The sequence below is a fragment of the Benincasa hispida genome, chromosome 12 (assembly GCF_009727055.1).
Source record: "Benincasa hispida cultivar B227 chromosome 12, ASM972705v1, whole genome shotgun sequence".
Taxonomy (NCBI): Eukaryota; Viridiplantae; Streptophyta; class Magnoliopsida; order Cucurbitales; family Cucurbitaceae; genus Benincasa; species Benincasa hispida.
The window spans coordinates 75534759-75546758 of record NC_052360.1 but is presented as its reverse complement, the minus strand read 5'-3'; the positions used below and the strand labels follow the sequence as shown (position 1 = coordinate 75546758).

At 35.1% G+C, this 12000-nt stretch overlaps 1 protein-coding gene across 1 annotated transcript; it reads left to right on the top strand.

The window, feature by feature from the left end:
• The first annotated feature begins 2361 nt into the window (after positions 1 to 2361).
• LOC120092904 (RNA polymerase II C-terminal domain phosphatase-like 3) lies at positions 2362 to 9448 on the top strand. The gene is made up of 12 exons (XM_039051148.1): positions 2362 to 3507; positions 3583 to 3715; positions 3852 to 3907; positions 4005 to 4065; positions 4168 to 5568; positions 6028 to 6612; positions 6693 to 6839; positions 7000 to 7268; positions 7371 to 7482; positions 7565 to 7822; positions 8009 to 8055; positions 8142 to 9448. The coding sequence occupies exons 1-12, from the start codon at positions 2879 to 2881 to the stop codon at positions 8203 to 8205; spliced, it is 3762 nt and encodes a 1253-aa protein (XP_038907076.1). The 5' UTR covers positions 2362 to 2878; the 3' UTR covers positions 8206 to 9448.
• Positions 9449 to 12000: the final 2552 nt, after the last annotated feature.

The window sequence follows — 12000 nt, the reverse complement described above, 5'->3', positions numbered from 1 at the left end:
CAACAAACTCCAATGAAGATCACCTCCAACACCAAAATTCACGGATGACCACTTCCAATGACTACTAGAGATGTCCAAAAAATCCATGGGGTCGGGGACCCACTCCGAACGGGGCGGGGAATCCCCGAATATATGGGGAATGGGGGAGGGAGTGAGGAATTTTTTTTTCCTCGTTTACAATTTGTTCCCCGTACCGACTTTGTATATAAATTATAAATTTTTAATATATATATATATATATTAATGTGGTAGACTTTATTAAGACAATTATGGATGTTTAATTATTTATGTTCAAGATTTTTATTACTTTAATTCTTTAGATGTTGTAATATTTAAAATATGATGCTCTAAGTGTTGAATTTTAATTTTTACAAATTATGAGAATTTAGCATTTTAATTATATTTTTTAAATTACATGTGTAATATTGTTTTAATTAGTAAAATTGATAATATTTCATTCAAATGAAAATTCCATTGAAAATGTTTAAAGAATTGTAAACAAAATATATTTAATTGAAATTTAAAAAAAAAAATGTTAGAGAAAAATAAAAGCGGGAAATTTTCTCTCGTGGGGAACCCGATCCCCGTGGAATCCCTGCGGGGAATCTCCACCTCGTTCCCCGTGGAAAAATTCCCGGGGACGGGGAATGGAATAGGGGGGCGGGGACGGGGAAGGCTTCCCTGTCCACGTCCCGCCCCGTGTACATCTCTAACGACCACCTCTGGACGTCAACTCCAACGATCACCACTGACGACTGCCTTTGTGACCAACTTCGACAATCACTCTAAGGACTAGCTATGACGACCATTTTCGATGCCCTAATTTCGACAATGACCACCTCTAACGATCAACTCCAGCGATCATTTCTCATGACCACTCATGCAACCAACTTCGATGATGAATTCCAGCGAAGACTACCTCCCACCCCATTTTCGCCCAAGGACCACCTCCGATGACTAGTTTCGATGATTCCATTCGGCGACCAACTACGATGATCTTCTCGGACGATCAATGTTTAATAGTTTTCTTTAATAGTAATTTGACATTAATATAAAGACTATGAATATAATAAATCAAACAATTTGTATGTAACATTTTGAAACTCAAAAACTAAATGAATACTAGATCTAAACTTGATAGACTAAAAAGTTTTTTTTTTTTAAAAAAAAATCAATGAAATTAATAAATTGTCAAACTTATTGTATTCGTTAAAATTAGGTACAAACACTGGTGTATGAACAGTGAGAAATAACATATGAATAATGTAGGAAAATGATTACTTTTTTAGATTTCTTCACATATAGCATAATTTAATAGGTCAAATTACAAAAATGTTTTAAACTGCTGTTTTTTTCCTTTATGAATAGCTTAATGAGATGAAATTATATATCCCAATGCACAAATTTCAAACATTTTGAAAAAATAATAATAGAATAGAAATACAAAAACACACATATGGAACAAAATAAACCATATTCACACACCTATGAGTGACTTTTTTTCAAAACAATTTTATTTCCAAAATCCAAATGGCTAATAGTACATAGTATATATGAGATTTTTTTATTATTATTATTTTTTTTAATCCTGAAAAGATAGTATATATGAGGTTTACTTTTACATTTTTTTCAAATATATATGAGTTAATTTCAAGTAATATGAGGATGCCATATATGACAAGTACATAGGATATATATATAGAAAAATGATAATTAAATTAAAATATGGAGTATGTATTATATTACAACTTCAAATCTATATTTATTTTAAATACATTTGAAATGGCCTCATATATATTTAAAATAAACCTCATATATATAACCAAGAAACAAAACACATATGAAAAAGAAAGATTTGTAATCATAATTATGCATTAAATTACAACTCACTGAAATGGGAGGTTTAACGAAAAATTTGAAATGGATTGAAAAATAATATTTTTTTGAAAAGGATAAATCTTGCATTATTATGAACTTTTTTTTTTTTTAAAAAAAAAGAGTTAATTTTGTTATAATTAAATTTTTTTTAAGACATTTATGAAATTCTAAGGTTGAGAGAGAATTGAAAATCCTCGAAGAAAAAAAAAGGAAAAAAAAAAAAAGAAAAGAAAAGGAATTGGGCCGAGAGTAAAGAGTGGATGTTAAGGCCCAGAATGAAAGTGAGAATACATGGCACCTGAGGGCTGACTGATGACTGCTGAAAGAGAAAATATATAAATAAAATATGTGTAATGGCGCACGGCAAATGCGATTATGAGCACGCCATTTTAATACCTTTTCCGGATCGCTGACGTGTATGGCTGGATTTCATTTACAGCGTATTCTCTTAGATTCCGCCTCTTCCTCTTATACGTACTTTCTCCGCCCCCAATTCCCTCACTTCACCCACCGCCACTCTTTTCTTTCTACTTCTTATTTATTTATTTTCCTCCTTTTTATTTCTTTTTTCCCCCTAACTCTACCCTCTTCGTTCTATCTTCTGCTTCCCTTCCGCCACGATCATCCTCAATCGCCTCTATTTTATTCACAACTAATTTCAGTTTCTTTCTCAACTTTCTTTTCCAATTACAGATCTCATTCCTTTTTCTTTAATTCAATTCAATCAACACTGCTTTATATAGATCCGAATATGTTTTCTTTCTTCTAATTGGATCCGATACTAAGAAGAAGAAGAAGAAGAAGAAGAAGAAGAAAGGAACTCGCTATTTCCATTCTAGTTTAATTTAATTTTTGAATGTCCTGAGTTTAATTTCGGTTCAAGATCGTTCGGTTTCTTTAAGATTTGTTTAACAACGTAGTAATACCATTTATGGTAGTTTTCGGATCTGATTTGAACAATTTGTCCAAATTTTCCAAGAAACCCTAGGTGGTGGGGTTAATGGGTAAAGACGAGATTCTTAAAATTGAAGACGTCGAAGAAGGGGAAATCTCTGATACAGCTTCAGTTGAGGAGATCAGTGAGGAGGATTTTAATAAGCTTGAATCTTCTGCTCCTAAGGTGGTACCCCCTAAAGATTCCAATCGGGAAACTAGAGTTTGGACCATGAGTGATTTGTATAAGAATTATCCCACCATGCGTCATGGTTATGCTTCTGGTTTGTACAATCTTGCTTGGGCACAGGCAGTTCAGAATAAGCCTTTGAATGATATTTTCGTTATGGAGGCCGACCCCGATGAGAAATCCAAGCGCTCCTCTTCTTCTCCTTTTGGGAATGCCAAAGATGATGGTAATAATACTACAAATAAAGTCGTGATTGATGATAGTGGTGATGAAATGAATTGTGATAATGCCAATGGCGACAAAGAGGAAGGCGAATTAGAGGAAGGTGAAATTGATATGGATACGGAGTTCGTCGAAGAGGTTGTCAACTCCAAAGCAATGTTGTCTGACAGTCGTGATAAGGATATTGATGGTCAGGAGTTTGATTTGGAAAACAAGGAATTGGATGACCAACTGAAATTGATTCAGAAAACATTGGATGGTGTTACAATCGACGCTGCCCAGAAGTAAGTGAACCGATATACTTGAGTTTTTTATTAACGGGTGATTGGAAATTTGACAATCCGATTTCTTTCTTGTAGATCCTTTCAGGAAGTTTGCTCCCAACTACATAGTTCTATAGAGACGTTTTTGGAATTGCTTCAGGGAAGGGTAGTACCCCGAAAGGATGCGCTCATTCAACGATTATATGCTGCTCTTCGTATAATCAATTCTGTAAGGCGCCCCAAGAATCTCGCGCCCTCTTTTGTTTGGCTAATAAATTTCATCTTGTCGGGAAATCTTATTTAACGTATATTATTAATTGATGATTATGACAATGAACACTGGAGACGTTTCATTTTCATCTCAGGTGTTTTGTTCCATGAACCTCAACGAAAAGGAGGAACAGAAGGAACATTTGTCAAGGTTTTTACTCATCATAGCCCATAATTTCTTATTCCATGTGGAGGGTTAGTGTATTTGTTTAGTATCTAACGACTATTTGCTGTGGTGTTGTTCATAGGTTACTTTCTTTTGTAAAAAATTGCGATCCTCCTCTCTTTTCTCCTGAGCAGATAAAATCGGTACAGTATACCATCCACCTCTCTTTCCTCCTTGTGATGATGTTGGTATCTTATGAAGGAGATTTTGATATGTTCTAGCTAAAGCCAGAATATTTTCTACAGGTAGAGGTCAAAATGCCATCTACAGATTCCCTCGACAATTTGCCCAGCATGAGAGCCAGTGCTAAAGAGGTTGAGATTCATATACCCAATGGGGTGAAAAATAAGGATTTCTATTCTGCGTATACAAATGCTAGTCCACATTTGACTCCTTCAACTAAGTTGCCTTCGGATTCCATACCTTTTGGTGTTACGGGAAATAATAACCTTAATATCTTATCAGAGGGATTGCAATCTGGGGTATCTAGTATAAAGAGTAGAGGCCCCCTACTCCCACTGTTAGACCTTCACAAGGATCATGATGCAGACAGTCTTCCATCACCCACCAGAGAAGCTCCTACAATTTTTTCTGTCCAAAAATTAGTGAATGCCCCTGCAAAGTTGGCCCTTGCTGTAGATGGATCTAGATCGCATCCTTATGAAACCGATGCCCTTAAAGCTGTTTCGACCTATCAACAGAAGTTTGGTCGAAGCTCCTTTTCAATGGCTGATAGACTTCCTAGTCCAACTCCTTCAGAAGAATATGATGGGGGTGGTGATATTGGTGAGGAGGTTTCTAGTTCTTCCATTATCAGAAGTCTAAAGTCTTCAAATTCTTCTAAACCGGGTCAAAAGGTGCCAAATTCTGCTTCTAACATATCCCCTGGTCTTTTTCCTAACATGGATAGTTCCAGCACCAAAGTACTGGTTAGTCCTCTAAATGTTGCTCCTCCAAGCTCTGTGGTGAATCCGACAATAAAGCCTTTAGCAAAAAGTAGGGACCCTAGACTACGAATGGTCAATTCTGATGGAATTTCTACGGATCTTAATGCACGCACAATGACCTCAGTGAAGAATTCTTCTATTTTAGAATCTGCTGCAACCCTAAACTCAAGAAGGCAAAAGATGGATGTGGAGCCTAATACAGATGGTTCTGAAACGAAAAGGCAGAGGATTGGATCTCAGAATCTTGCAGTAGCTGCAAGTGATATGAGAGCTGTATCTGGAAACGGTGGCTGGTTAGAAGATACCATGCCAGCGGCACCCAGACTTTCTAATAGGAATCAGATGGAGATTGCTGAAGCAAATGCAACTGAAAAAATTGATGTTCCAAACAATTCTGGTGCTGGAAATGAGCGCACACCTACAGTAAATTCTAGCACTAATGCTTCCTTGCCCTCACTGTTGAAAGATATTGTTGTCAACCCAACCATGCTCCTCAATTTACTTAAAATGAGCCAACAGCAGCAATTGGCTGCAGAATTGAAATTGAAGTCAAGTGAACCTGAACAAAATGGAATTTGTCCTACAAGCTTAAATCCTTGTCAAGGATCTAGTCCACTAATAAATGCTCCTGCTGTGACCTCAGGAATTTTGCAGCAGCAGTCAGCAGCAACACCAAGTGTACCACCAATGGTTGCTGGAGTAAGTGATTGTCGATCATTTCATAAAACTTAAAAGTCATGCACAATATTTTCCCATGCTTATCTCGTGCATATCTATTTGACAATTGGTGCTGCTTTGCCTCTCCCCATGTGCATTATAAAGTTTCTCATTGCTTGTGTCTGTGAAAAGAGGTGTTGCCTCCAGTCAAGTTGTTGGTAATTTCCTGTACCCAAGTGCTTGGGTTACCTTGCTTCTAATATGACTCGAGAATTTAACAAATGACAATTTGATTACCTTTTTTCCTGATATGATCAAATGACAATTCTTTGATTTAAACTGATGGTGGAAGGTGTTTTTTCCCTGACATTTCTGGCTTGTGTCTATGCTGTTGAAGCATGTGTCATTGTTTATCAATTTCTGTGCAGTTGGCATCTATACTTCTATTCTAGATTGATATTGTGTTTGTTTTAAATCATGCACTTGTTTCATCATTTTCAGAGTCGACAGGATGAGTCGGGAAAAGTTCGTATGAAACCTCGTGACCCTCGCCGTGTCCTCCATGGTAATTCTCATCAGAAGGTTGGGAGCTTGGTAAATGATCAGTTAAAAGGTTTTGTACCAACTACTCCAAACACGGAAAGAAATGGCCATAAGCAAGAAGGACTGGGAGATTTGAAATTAGCTTCGTCACACACATTACTACCTGATATTGGTAGACAATTCACTAACAATCTGAAAAATATTGCTGATATTATGTCTGTTCCCTTGCCACCAACTTCTTCACAGAATTCATCATCACAGCCAGTTAAAATGGACAGAATGGATACTAATGCTGTAGGATCAAGCTCTATGGACAGTAAACCTGTGACAACTGCTAACCAAGCAGTAGATATGGCTGTCCCCTCTCGATCACAGGGTACATGGGGAGATCTCGAGCATCTAATTGAAAGTTATGATGACAAGCAAAAAGCTGCGATCCAGAGAGAGAGGGCAAGAAGAATTGAAGAGCAGAGAAAAATGTTTGCTGCACGCAAACTTTGCCTTGTCTTGGATCTAGATCACACACTTTTGAATTCAGCTAAGGTTAGTTTTTGGATAATTGAAACTGATTTCAATGTCAACTTGGACTTTCAATTTCATAACTTGGTATGATCTTGTTCCAGTTTGTGGAAGTAGATCCAGTGCATGATGAAATTTTGAGAAAGAAAGAGGAACAGGATCGTGAGAAGGCACAGAGACATCTTTTCCGATTTCCTCATATGGGAATGTGGACAAAACTACGGCCTGGGGTTTGGAACTTCTTGGAAAAGGTTGGTTGAAATAGTCAGATTCTGCCCCTTTTTATGATCACATTTTTTTTATAAAAAAAAATGATAATAATATTATTATAATAGTATTATCCCTCAAGTTGTATTGGATAGTGGATGTTGACTGGTTACTTTGGTGCTTGTGTTCTCTCTTGCATTTTAGGCTAGCGAGCTCTATGAACTGCATCTGTACACAATGGGAAACAAGCTATATGCAACAGAGATGGCAAAAGTGCTTGATCCAAAAGGGGTTCTGTTTGCTGGGCGAGTTATTTCTCGAGGTGATGATGGAGACCCATTGGACAGTGATGACAGGGCACCCAAGAGTAAGGATCTGGAGGGTGTTTTGGGCATGGAGTCTGGTGTTGTTATAATAGATGATTCCATCAGGGTGTGGCCACATAACAAAATGAACTTGATTGTTGTAGAAAGGCAAGCATATCATCAATTCCTCTAAACTAGATGTTTTTTAGTGTTTGACCACCTTAGAAATTTGAGATCTCATGGATTTGCTTGTTCTGGCTTTCAATGCAGGTATACTTACTTTCCATGTAGTAGGCGCCAGTTTGGGCTTCTGGGTCCTTCTCTTCTAGAGATTGACCATGATGAGAGACCTGAAGATGGTACTTTGGCTTCTTCACTTGGGGTAAATTCTGTTGCTTCACTTGTTCACCATAGTGCAATGAATTAATTTATTTACCTCATCATCTTGAATTTTGGTCCTTTAGGTTATCCAGAGAATCCACCAAACTTTTTTCTCCAATCCTGACTTAGATCAAGTAGATGTTAGAACTATTTTGTCTGTGGAGCAACAAAAGATTTTGGCTGGTTGCCGTATAGTGTTTAGCAGGGTTTTCCCGGTTGGTGAAGCAAATCCTCATCTGCATCCCCTGTGGCAAACAGCTGAACAGTTTGGCGCCCAGTGCACCAACCAGATTGATGAACAGGTTACCCACGTCGTTGCAAATTCTCTTGGGACTGACAAGGTAGTGTGATACTCACTATAACCATGGACTGCTCTTTGTTATACTTAGGAATTCATTATTCCAGATTCTTATCAACTCCTGATCATATTCAATGAGGAAATATTTGTTGAAAACTCTCCCTAACTCACCTTTTAATTAGTTAAAAGTTGCTGTGTTGATGTTTCCGGTTGCAATTGTTTTGTACAGGTGAATTGGGCTCTCTCCACTGGCAGATTCGTAGTCCATCCTGGGTGGTGAGATTCTTGTCAAAGTTCCCATTCTTGTGCGTTTAAATTTAGATGTTTGATGTTTGGAGTTAAATTTGTTGGTTAATGCACAGGGTGGAAGCATCAGCTCTGCTTTACCGGAGGGCAAATGAGCAGGACTTTGCCATAAAACCATAAACCCCACCAACCCACCCACCCACCGGCAACCTTAACACACACCTTTTGCTAAATTAAAACTGAAAGATTAAAACACAAGATGATATAACACGGAGAAGAATACACAACACGGTGGCTTTATATTTGGATGTAGTGTTGGGCAAAGCCTAAGACTACTAAGAGAGAGAGAGAGATAGACATGTTATAACTCCCCATTTAACACGCCCGACAACTGCAAGAAAGCGTGGAAAGCAGCCCAAAGAGAGATTACACACTGAATTTATGCGCCACCCTCCCCCCCCCCCCACATTTTGACTTGGGAGATAGATTTGAAATAATCAATGGGTCAATGAGAGGAAGGAGAGTAACAGAGAGTGAAATAGAGGGTGAAAGGGAATTTGGGTAAATTGTGAGTTCTCATACGGTCCAATTTTCACTGGTGGGGGCCTCTTTACATTTTTCTTTTGCTTTAGCTTTGAATTTATTTTTTAGTTGAAATTGCGTGAGCGAACAATTTAGATTTACTCTCTAATTCGTCCTACCCAATTTGAATGAGATGGAATGAAGGCAAATGCAAGATTGGACCGATCTTGGGTGATAGATTTGTCTTTTTTTTTAGCTATAAGTCGGTATGGGAAGGAGGAATAAGGTGTCTGCTCAGAAGATTTGTTATGGTTTTGGAAGTGCGAGGTTGAGCGAGGAGCGGGACAATGGCAAAGGGGCTTCCTTCCGATCACTTGATGATAAATGAGATGAACAATCCTTGCAAATGGCCCAATTTTCTTTTTCATTTTCAAACTTCTCTTTTCCCCTTTAAAAAAGTGTTTTGTTAAACAAAATCTATCCTCCAAGATTTCAAGTTTGAACTATGAAGAATGGTTGTGGCCACTATTTACCTTTTTTTAAAAAAAAATCAAAATTTAAAATTTTGAAAGGAAGGTTTTCAAGCTTCTGTCTCTCTGGAATTTATTTAAAAGACAAGTGGAAAACCGGAAATATGAAACGTTTCTGGCAAAAATTAACAAAGATCATCAATGAGACTGATCGAGTTACGAACATACCATTTCTACAATAGCAAGAGATTAAATCTTTCCGGGGATAGAGATGAAGTTTCTCCAATTTATTTGGGTGTACAGATTTTGGAATGAACTTTCTTTCCCAAAGTGCCCCCCATTTTCAAAAAATTAATGTGTTATGAAGCTCCAGTTTAACTTGTTTAAAATTATATTTTTTTTTTCAATAAAAATACTGAGTACTCTTCTAATTTCTCCCCATTAAAAATACTTATTATTATAATTTTTCTTTAATTATTGTTTATTTTGAGTACAAGGGGTATGAATCTTTCACTTGAAGAAATGATGAGTAGATGTTTTCACTAATGAAATCATTTTATGCGTTAAGTCATTTTCTCAATCATAGGATTTAATGTTGAGATTGAACGCTTGCTTGCAACATCCAATTATTTGGCCTTTTTGGAATGTGGATTTTCTATACGTTTTATCAAAATCAGTGTAGTGGAGCCATGTCTTAGGATAATAACCATATCTTGCATAATCCTTATTGTAACGGTAAACCAGATCGGGAATCTGACTCATGTTGGTTTTTTATTCAAAACGAAACCATACCAATATCTGACTAAACCGTTGACTGACTTGTATGTTTTTCATTGTTCTGTTCTCTCGTTTTGATCTTTCTTGAACTCTTCAAATGGCATTCCACATTTGATCAGTAACTCGTAAGATCCAAGACCTTAGGAAATTGAGAAGAAAACATTGAATTGGGGTCTTGTTTGGTTGAAACTTTGTAGAGGACATCCTGCGGGTGTAAGTTGGAGAATAAGACAACATCAATAGTAATCATGCCGGTTTTGAGGTAGTTAAGTCTTTAAAAATATGTTTTTGAATGGTTTAAAATCAATTTTACTTAAATGAAAATGCATTTAAAATTATGAAATCAAATGATACATTGATTTAGAATGATTTAAAAGTATTTAAATATCTTTTGAAGTGATTTTGAGACAAGATGGTTTTTTATCATTAATTATCCGTTTGCCATTAGCTGCTTCATGTTCGTGGGCTCTTCAATTAACCTGAAGTACCTTTCAAATGAAGTTTGCCTTTAAATTGGAAAGATTGTAAAAAGGAAACCCAACTATCCTAAGTTATTTGACCCTTAAATCCATTAAAAATTGACAATTTCTATATTGAAAATTATTAAATGTAAATAAATAAATAAAAGAAAATAAGGAACTTGGAGTTCCATTAATCACTGTGTAAAACAAGAACCAAACTAGTATAAATTTAATTTCTGAGCTTTTGAAAATACGATTTAGTAAGAAAAAATTTATTTAAAAAATTAAAAAGAAAAAGACAAGAAAAACCTCAATTATCGTATTATACTTGAATTTAATAAATAAGACAATATTTTTGGAAAAACGGCTTAACAGATCACACAACGCGAACAAAAAAGTAACACTATGGTTTTGACTTTTGCAAATAGTTTTTAGAATTTTTATTATAAATATAGTTTCAAAATTACAAAATTCCAATTATTTTTCCATGTTAAGATACTTGGCTGACACGGCTAATGGTAGGGCTATGCTATACATATCATTTTAGTATAGCCATATAGCCCTACTATTAATGACATATTCGCTTACATTTTATCATGTCTATGTATGTTAATATGTCTGTCGACTTTTTCACATATTTATAAATTGAGAATAACCATATATTAAAATACTTATTTTAGTATATTGTTATTCTCTCTCCCATTTATCTAATATTTACACTAATTTTCTCAACAATCAAATAGAAACAAAAACTTCAGATACCACAAAATCTCACTTAATCCCAAAATCAAAATCTTTCCTTAAAACTCACCCAAAAAAAAAAATCAAATACAAAAAGAATGTATTTGGCTATTAACAAACATTTAAGGTGTATTTTGGGCAAAGACTATGTTAAGACTATCATAACCACTTAAATATTATTTTATATTTCCCAGTCAGCTACAATAAATATTATTTCAAAACTCCCACTTGCTACAATATTTACTATTTTTTTTTTACAGTTTTTACTATTTTATATTCATACTTTTTTTTATTATTATTATTTGCTAAGTTTACTATTTCCTTCTCAAACTAAAATAGTTTACACCTCAAACACGTACTATTATAAGTTAAACTAAAATAATCTACACCTAAAATACAAACTATTATAACCTAACTATAATAACTCTAGGACTATAATAACAACTCTTTGTTCAGAATATCCCTCTTAAGTCTTAAGGTTCCTTGGTATTCCATTATTGTTTTTCTTCTTATTATAGTCTATATACCTTAACTAAGAGAATCAAACAGTTAAAAAGAACGAGAATAAGACATAAGAGGATATAAAAAGTGATTGTGAAAAAAAAAGAGAAAAAAAATAAAAAAGTATGTTAGATCATGGATTTAAGTGGAGGAGAGACATGAAATGGAAAGATGAGGTGATATATAAAAGGTATAAGAGCATTTTTAAACTTTTTTTCTTTTTAAGGTAATGGTATTAATATAATTTTGAAAGTTTAAAGAAATACTTGCAACGAGGTACTAATAGTTTTTGTTCATATATGAGTAAGAATATTTTTTAAAAGTTTTTGATAAAAAACTATGATAAGAATATTTTTGAAATTTTTGAAATTTTTGAATTTTTAAATATATTTTTGACACGGAGTAGAAAGTTAAAACTCCATATTTTTATAGTTGAACCTTATATGTTGCGTTTATTGCCGAGTAGCATGGAAGTAGTCAATTGACAATAACTTAAATTTCTG

What these genes read in the sequence shown, in the direction of transcription:
- LOC120092904 (XM_039051148.1), top strand. Translation starts at nt 2,879, where the DNA reads ATGGGTAAAGACGAGATTCTTAAAATTGAAGACGTCGAAGAAGGGGAA. An exon ending in CTCCTGAGCAGATAAAATCG is followed by an intron (nt 4,066 to 4,167) that starts GTACAGTATACC and finishes TATTTTCTACAG; the next exon opens with GTAGAGGTCAAAATGCCATC. An exon ending in CACTTTTGAATTCAGCTAAG is followed by an intron (nt 6,613 to 6,692) that starts GTTAGTTTTTGG and finishes ATCTTGTTCCAG; the next exon opens with TTTGTGGAAGTAGATCCAGT.